This window comes from Talpa occidentalis, unplaced genomic scaffold (assembly GCF_014898055.3).
Source record: "Talpa occidentalis isolate TD23 unplaced genomic scaffold, MPIMG_talOcc4v2.1 talOcc4.7, whole genome shotgun sequence".
Classification (NCBI taxonomy): Eukaryota; Metazoa; Chordata; class Mammalia; order Eulipotyphla; family Talpidae; genus Talpa; species Talpa occidentalis.
This window is the reverse complement of record NW_023605083.1, coordinates 98,492,061-98,500,769: the sequence shown is the minus strand read 5'-3', so window position 1 is coordinate 98,500,769 and position 8,709 is coordinate 98,492,061. Positions and strand designations below refer to the sequence as shown.

The 8,709-nt window shown below is 41.4% G+C and overlaps 1 protein-coding gene across 7 annotated transcripts in view; it reads left to right on the top strand.

Annotated features, from left to right (window-relative positions):
• The first annotated feature begins 137 nt into the window (after positions 1-137).
• Positions 138-8,709, top strand: part of TTC19 (tetratricopeptide repeat domain 19) — a 39,552-nt gene continuing 30,980 nt past the window's right edge. For 6 of the 7 annotated variants that reach the window (XR_008549725.1, XR_008549724.1, XM_037494500.2 and 3 more), the window contains exons 1-7: positions 138-340; positions 426-553; positions 2,354-2,464; positions 2,919-2,957; positions 3,705-3,761; positions 4,091-4,152; positions 6,746-6,840. Coding sequence is in view for 5 of the 7 variants with exons in the window: in XM_037494500.2 (XP_037350397.1) it covers positions 157-340; positions 426-553; positions 2,354-2,464; positions 2,919-2,957; positions 3,705-3,761; positions 4,091-4,152; positions 6,746-6,840 (676 nt within the window). In the remaining 2 variants the exon portion in view is untranslated. The remainder of the gene's footprint in view (positions 341-425; positions 554-2,353; positions 2,465-2,918; positions 2,958-3,704; positions 3,762-4,090; positions 4,153-6,745; positions 6,841-8,709) is intronic. The other variant, XM_054689604.1, reaches the window with a different exon arrangement.

Here is an 8,709-nt window from a genome sequence, read left to right as displayed (position 1 = left end):
CAGTGACGTAGGCGTGCGCCGTCGCCCCTCCGGGTGGCAACGATGACGCCAACGCCTACGTCAGGGGGCCGACCAATCCGGCGGGCGCTCGGTGCCGGGGGCGGGACGCCCCGCGATCCCGCGGGGCCTGCAGTGCGCAGAGGACGCCGCCGGAGCATGTACCGGCTCCTGAGCTCGACCCTGGGCCGCGGCCTCCTGCGGGCCGCCGGGCGGCGGTGCCAGACCTGCCCCGCGCGCCTGATGCCGGAGCCGGCAGGAGGCCGGGCGCCCGAGGCGGAGGCGCCACCAGCCCGAGTCCTGCCGCCCGCCCGGCGCCCGGGCCTGCTGCCGCTGCTGGCAGGTGAGGGGCGCGGGCCGGGCGGGGCCGGCCGGGCGGGGCAAGGGGCGCGGGCCGAGCCGGGTGACCACAGAGCCCCTTCCCTCAGCGCTTGCCTGGTTCTCGAGGCCCGCTGCGGCAGAAGAGGAGGAGCGGCAGGGAGCGGGCGGGGCCGCCGCGGAGGACGCGGCGGACGAGACCGAGGCCGAGATCATCCAGCTGCTGAAACGAGCCAAGGTGAGGCTCGTGCGCATAACTCTCCCATTTGCAGAAAATTAGGTGGAGGCTCCGAGGTAAAATTGCCCAGAATTAGATGGGTCATTAGAAGGCGAGGGGGAATTGGGATCCATCCAGACTTGTCACTCACGCCTGCAGTAAAACTGCTGCAGTCTCGAGTGAAGGTGGCATCACAGGCATCGCTCTTTATCCAAACAAAATTAGCGGAAATATATTGTAGTTATTTTTATCAGTGAGCCAGTCAAGCTGAAAACACTGGCATAAAAAATTTTGCACTTATGCAGCACCCTGTAAATGTAATTTAGGGTTGATTTCTGGAGTTTGGTTAACGTCTTTCTAAATTCTTCCCTTTCTTTACCTTTCCCCCATATTTTTTTTCCTTTCCTCTCCAGGCTATCTGATCTCTTCCATGGGGCCAACTACTACCTCAATGTCTAAAGTTACATTCCTGTATTTAAGACCAATAAGCTCCACTTTGAGGCCCCACCTACCTCAGACTAACACACCCCAGTTGTTTTTGATCGTAGCTTAATGAACTTGTAGGTCCATTATTAGTGTCAGGTGTACAAGGTAATTTGCCCTTTGTATAGAATACAAAGATCACTACAGTGAGTCTGTTTGCTCTCTATTCTTAGCAGTTTTTCAAATTTGCGATGCAATATTGTTGCCTATGAACCCCATGCTACAGTCTCCTGACATGGTTTTGTTTGTTTCTGTGGAAGTTGATTGACGTACAACATTTATATTAGTTTCAGGTGTACAACTTCCAGACCTAAATGCTTGGTCTTAAGTGTCTCCTAATTTATACCTTCCTCATCTTTACTACCAGTTTTTTCAGCCTGGAAACCCCATAGTAATTCATAAAACTTATGGTATCATATCCCTGTCTCCCAGTACACTTAAAGTCCAGCAAAAAGTCCTTTTGTTGTCTCTTGTGCTATCACTGTAGCCACACTGCTACATCCTATACTACCTAAAAGTCTTGCCTGGCTTATTCCCTTCCTCCTCCCTCACTTTCCCCTCCCTCCCCCCTATTCTCCATGCAGCAGCAAGAGTGATTTTTTTAGAAATATAAATCAGAGCATGTCAGAGCCTTCAGAACAAACTTTGAATGACTTCCCACCGCATTTGTGATCAACTTGAACTTGCTACTACAGCCTGTAAGCACCTACATGATAAAAACTAATCTAATGTAACCACTCGTTTAGCAGTATACCTCTTCCCTTCACAGCTGTTTTTTTATGAAGAACCTTCCTCTTTAGTGTTTTGGACCTTTGCTCACTCTGTATCCTGTTTGGGTCATTTTCCTCCACCGTTCCTTAATTGTTGACTCATCCTTTCTACCTCAGTTTCTCTAAAGACTTCTCTGATTTCCATTTAGAGGAGACCCCTTGTTCCTTCCATTGATTTTTCTTCATAGCTCTTATCAGTAGCTGTAATTAAGCTGATTTGTCCTGCAGGGTCACTCCCAGCTTGCAGGAAAAGAGAAAGAGAATAGAGGGCAAGCGGCTTCATTATAAAATGTGACATAAAAATTGCTAATGTTCCTGCTGCCTGCATCTGTTGGCCAAACTTCCTCATATAGCCTCACATTCCTGCGAGGGAGGCTTGCCTGCCTCTCTGTTACCACTGTAGACATAGTGCCTGGTGCATAAAAGGGTTTCAGTAAATATTTGATGAATGAATGATTTCTTTCTATGTGTTGGCATGTATAGCCATCTCCACTGTCATCTGGCTGAGCATATGCATATGTTTTCTTTACATTTCATTTTCTGTTATTTTCTTGTTTTCTTTTTTCAGTTGAGCATCATGAAAGATGAGCCTGAAGAAGCTGAGCATATTTTGCATGACGCTCTTCGTCTTGCCTATCAGAGTGATAACAAGAAAGCCATCACTTACACTTATGATTTGGTAACTCTTCTAACCAATCTGAGTCACTGATGATGGTGGGTGGCAAAAGAAGGGATATTAGCTTCCCTCATTTATATTTCTGAAGTTCAGAATGTACTAAAGCTCTACTGTTCTGTTTTTTCTAAGTTTACTTTTGGTTTCCATCTTTATTACCCTTGGGAGTCATTTATAAGAGGCCCCAATCTTAAAGCAAAAAGAAACAAATATCATTAGCATTTTTTCTTCAATAATTAGTGGATCTCGATTTGGTTTGTCATCAGCAAAGTACATGAAAGTATATACTCTTACACTGTTGCTGTCCTTAGTTTCTAGCAGATGAGTTAGTGACATACTTTTCTCTCTGAACTATTTTTTTATTTAGAGGGGCAAAAGGAAAGGGAAGTTTTGGTCTAAAGATTTTGAAATAAGTAGAAACAGTACCCTAAACTGAGAAACAATTTGTATTTGATTTCAGATGGCCAACTTAGCATTTATACGGGGTCAGCTTGAAAATGTAAGTAAATCATTTTATGTAATATAAGTAAATCTTAAATTTGTGAAGGACTAGCCTCAAGGCAACTGTATAGTAAGGGTCATAGGCTAAGCTGCTGTAATAGAGACCCCCAGAAATAGTGATTCAGACAGGAAGGAGGTTTGTTTCTCTTCAAAGCATTAGCCCAGAGATAAACACTTTAGTGGGGAAGGGATACTTCTGCTCCATGAAGTGATCTAGAAGTCCAGGTGCTGTCTAAGACATGGCCTTATCTGCATGTATGAGCTGGCTTATGTCCAGCTTAATGAAAGGAGGAAAAACAGGATGGAGGGCAAGCAGCTTTCTTATAAACTATGACTTAAAAATTGTTCACATTCCCTCCACCTGCAGTCTCTTCACCAGAATTTCATCATGTGACCACATCTAGCTGCAGAGGAAGCTGACCTGTTAAAAACGGAGGAGAGATCTGTAACTAAAAAAGATGGAGAGGAAAGTGAATGTTAGGGAACAGTTTGCAGTCTGCCATAGTGAGTTTGGATTAGAAGGTAATTTCTGAAGTGGGTTTCGACTCACTCAGGGTAATTTTTAAGAGGATGTGGTGTCTTGGCAGTTTAGTCTATTTTCCTATCGTAAGGATACTTTTACTTTTGTGTGTGTTGTAGTTTATAAGGAATGATGCATCAGACTAGTACTTAGAATCCAGGATCGTGGATTCTAAGTAATGATAGTGGGGCCAAAGTAAAAGAAATTTTTTTCCTTATCTTTTAGGCAGAAAAACTTTTTAAAGCAACAATGAGTTACCTGCTTGGAGGTGGTATGCAACAGGTAAATATTTGCTTAGGATTGGACCCTAACTGAAGCAGACTTTTCAAAATAGTCTTGCTATTTTGAAGAAACCATTTTGTTGATACTATACCCAGTCCCCAATATATGTGTTGTCCAGAAAAGGTAAAATATGTCCCTCTCTACCCTTCACATCAGTCTTTCATTCACGCAAAAGCATGTGGCTGAGAAATTCCACAGTTGCCAAATTCCTCTAAAAGGATAAATATTTTGGTGTTTAGGCCAAAGTCACTCAAAGTTGATTTGAAATATTCCATGAGGAAATTTTACTTGTTATTGTTATCAGTTTCCTTTTTTTCTTTTTCTAACAGGAGGACAATGCAATAATTGAAATCTCTCTAAAGTTGGCTAGTATCTATGCTGCTCAGAATAGGTAAGTATAGTTAGAATTTAGGTGTGGCAGCAGTGAGAGATTGGGGATGTGGGAGAAAACTGTGATCCTGGGATGGCAAATAATCTTCTTTGGCATATTAATCAACTGTGTCTCCAAAGAATTTGGTGTCACACTCAAATGTTTTCCGTTCCTCATCTTTGAAATCTTCAGCCTTCTCATGTTTTGCCCCTGCTGTTTCCATTAGCCAGCTGAAAGGGGCACAGAGGTCTCACAACTCTGGTTGCACCATGACAACACTAACCAAGTTTTCCAAGTCATTTGGGAAGGGAAGGTACAGTTAGAACTTTAGCTCTTGTCTGAAGAGGAGATAAACTGTAAAAACTGTTGGGGATAATATTCTTTGAAAAAAACCTCTGATACTTGTATCAGCAGGAAGTGAGATATCAAAACAGTGAGAGTTGCTATAGGAGTGTCTCAGTGACTGTTTCAGTGGGCAGTGTTTTTGTTTTTTTTTTTTAGGTTTTTTTTTTTTTTTAAGATTTATTTATTTATACAAGCACTGGGTACAGTCAGAAGCGTGGGAGGGTGAGAGAATTCACCAGAGCCAGAGCAGGGAGCAGAGCAGGCAGAAGGACCAAGGTACACTGCTGAGGTGAGCAGCGGGCGGCAGGAGAGCTCTGTGTGCCATGTGGGACCCTCCTCCAGTGGCCGGGGAGCAGCTGGGGGTCGAACCAGCGCTGCAGAGGCTGTGGGCAGCTTCGCAGCCCAGCGCTTAACCACTGCACCACCAGGGAGGCCCTGGGCAGTGTTTATTTAAAGCATGTAGAAATGATCGCGTAGCTAGGTTATAGGCCAGGGAAGTATCTAGGATTAGAAAAGAGATCTTTGGATAATTAGGACTGGAAAGCAATGTTAACTTAGAAATATTAGATGAGTCTAAATTCCTATAAATTAGAAAAAGTTTCCCAACTGCACAGGGACTGTTTAGAAAATAATTTACATGTGTATCAAAGGTCAGGAACACTGATGAGTAGGCTTGGTGCCATTCTTTCTGGGTGGAGTTCAAAGAAGAAATGTGTAGGATGTAAACAGAGAACAGCTCTGGAGAGTTGTGTTGGGGTGAATTTAAGGAACGATCTAAGGCTAACTTTTCTAAGGATTTCGGTTGTTGCAGAAGTTGGGTACCAGCATTTTGGAATGACATCATGCTTGGTGCCATGTAAGGAGTGCCCACAGAGTCCAGGGGACCTGGCACTGGTCCCTCTGCCCAAGGCAACAGCTCTTTCATTAGCAGCATCTGTTTAGTCTTCCTGCATTTTGGTTGGTCACTAGGCTAGAGCCTTTGAGGGGCTTTGAATTAAGGTCTTTTGAGGAGTTTGGCTTGTGCTGGGGAGCATTGCAGCTTTGATCAATCTTCTTGGGAAGAGGAGCAAAAAGGGACAGGTGTTGATGGGATATAAACTCCTAGGGTAAGAAGAACCCTTAAGTTAATAAACTCTGGCAAGTAAGTCGTTCATTGTCCTGGAGAGGTGAAAGCTTGTATAGTGATCACTAATAATCAATCTGTAAGTTACTGTGTTCTCCCCTTAAAAGTGTTTCTGTTTTTATTTCGTTTTATAGAGAAGTATAAGACCAGAAGTGATATGACTGGATTGTGAGTCTTACAAAGGCTAATGTGAATTAGTGGGGCGTGTTTATAGACATTTTGCTCTCACTGGAGCATCTTTGGACATTTTAACCCTAATCCATGTTCTGGATGGCAAGGTCCCTCCAGCCAAGGTTTGGGTCTGAGACTAAAAGGGGAGCTTCTGTTCTTCTAACAACAGTAAAACAATGGGGTCATCTTATCTTTCCTGGCAGAGAACAACAAGAAGAGTAGAGATGAGCTTTGTAGTGCCACTTCTGGTTTAAAAGAAGAAAAAAAAAAAAAAGGCACAAAATAAAACTAGAGTTCACCTGGAAGAGCAAAATTCAAAATGGAGTTTCTGCATGGAGAAGGAATTTCTCATGTTCCTGTGCATCTCTTTATAGAAACCAGCAGTTTCTATAGCTAACTCTGTCCAAAGTCAGTCTGCCTGCTTGGGTGTCCTTTATAGGTGACTATAGAACTGGGCTAAATGCCTTCCAGTGCCATAGCTAGAAGTTCATTTCTATAAAAGAAATGTTCATCAAAGAGCTACAGCTTAGAAGAAGAATTAAGCTAATAAACGTTTTCAAACACGGTATGAGGTCAGTAGGTAGAATCCTTACTATGGGGTTTAATAAGCCTTTAACCTTGCTTGGTTCATACTGGTAGTAGATTAGATTCATACCATTATTAGGATGAGATTTTTCATAAATGGAGAAAAAGACTTACTTGAAACTCTGTTAGTGAGAGGGTGGTGAAAACTGATAATTAAGTCAGTTACTGAAACTGCAGCCAGATTCCTGGCTTTTATGTCTAAAATTACATGACTGAAAAAAAATTATTTTTTGAGAAATGACAGATTGACATTCCTTAGAGACCAAACAAAATTCCATCTTCCTATTTTGCACTTAACTTTTATAATACTCAAACCCAAGCTAGGAAAATGAGGGTAAAGAAGCAGTTTGTAAGAAGGTGAACAACTGACTGCTAATCTTTGCTTTACAGACAAGAATTTGCTCTTGCTGGCTATGAATTCTGCATTTCAACTCTTGAGGGAAAAATTGAAAGAGAAAAGGAATTAGCAGAAGACATTATGTCAGGTAGGGAAACCTGACTCTTTTCTGGAAATTGAATTTTTGCTGCAAGAGAGAGGTTATGTGAATTATGAAGAGAGAGGTTATGTGAATTATGAAAGGGAAAGTTACCCATTTTGGAAGTTAAGTGACTTCCTAAGATCTCAGAAAAGGGTTTGGAATAAGATGTTTTGTTTAAACCACCATTTGAAAAGTCCCTTGGTAACATGTTCATAATTTATCTGTTAATTTTTAATTTTTTGCTACCTGGAAAATGAAGATCAGAAAAGGAAGGTGTTTTTATCTTTCGGTTTGACTACCAGTCAAAATGCTAATTTCCAAATACACCAAATTACGAAAGACAAAGAGAAGCTCATGTTTTTGCATCCTCATTATGCTGGGAACAGAATGGGATGGGCAGCAAGCTCTAACTCTTTACCATTGGATTGCTTAATATGGTTTGAGGTTTTTGAAATTTTCAGTTTTGACATTCATTCAGTAACTCACTTCAAGAGCCAAGAGCTAGATAGATGCTTACGATATAGCAGTCAATTCTGTTGTCCCTAAATATGCCTTGAAAGAGTTTTCTGTACTCGTCTCCCAATTTCCTCTTGAACATAATTAATTTTCTTATCACTACACTGAAGACTTATCAAGATCACCAGTTCTCAACATTTGTGTTTCCTGATAACATTTTTTGCACCTTTTACCCAGGTGCTGTTCCTTATTGAGAACACTTACTCACATGGCCTCCCAGTGAGGCCAGTGAGGTTGACCCAGACACCTCATTAGTCAACCCCCTTTCCTCATACCCTGGGAAATAACATTTAGTCCCAAACCTTTATTTTTTTTAAATTTATTATTTGTCAGTTGCTTATGTGTCCTCAGCCCCGCTCCACCACAGCTCCCGTGACAATGCCCTAATCCCCTAATCTCATGCTTTCAGTGCACATGTGAACTGCAGACTAATCAGTAAGGCTGTTACCTGACATCTTGACATGAATGTCTACTGTTCATCTTTTACCTAATATGTGCAGAATGAATCTTGTGATTCATATTTTTTCTAAAATATATAGATAAAATGTAGGTATACAAAGGGTTGAATGATTGATACCAAAATATAGAAGGATTATCTCTGATTGGTAGATTTATAGGAATTTGTTTTGTTTTTTCCTGAATATTTTATAACTTACAAGGGTTTCTTTTTAAAATTCCTTTCTAACATTACGTGGTACAAAATGTCAAAGAATATAACAATTTAAAAACAGCATTTCCTTGTTCCACTTTTTAGTTAGGCATTTTCAACTTAATTTCTTCTACTAGTTTTCTCTGTACTTCTAAAATTATTATTGTTGAGTTGTTATTTCCAGAATATGTTGACTTACAGAAAAGTGAAAAGAGCGCAATTTTTGGTTAGTTGTCTTGATTACATAATTACATTTTCTTTTGCATGCATCCTTGGTTTCTTTAGGAGTTTAGCGTTTTGGTTGTTTTAATGTGTGTGAAAAGTTCTTCTTTTAACCACTATGCTTGGCTTTCTTCAATTCCTAAGATTTTGTGGGGGCCATGTGAACAAATTGACCTGCTTGTTTCTCACTGGCAAACATGCCAGTTTGTAGACATTCACTCATTTCATGTGCTTAGTCACTTGCCACTCTTTCCTCTGCTTTTCATCTCCCTTCTACTTCTTGTAACTTTGTCTTTTTCATCCTTTAACTTTGATTTCAGTGGTGTTTGGTAGGTAAAGGAGATAATGCTTGTGTTTAGACCAGAACTGTAATTGTGCGCAGTATTCCAGTCTTCTGTCACTAGGCTTAAGGTGGTAGTATCCAGATGTTTCTTTAGGATAGATTCTTGGCACTGAAATTCCAGGTCAAAGTAGCACGTTTTCAGGTT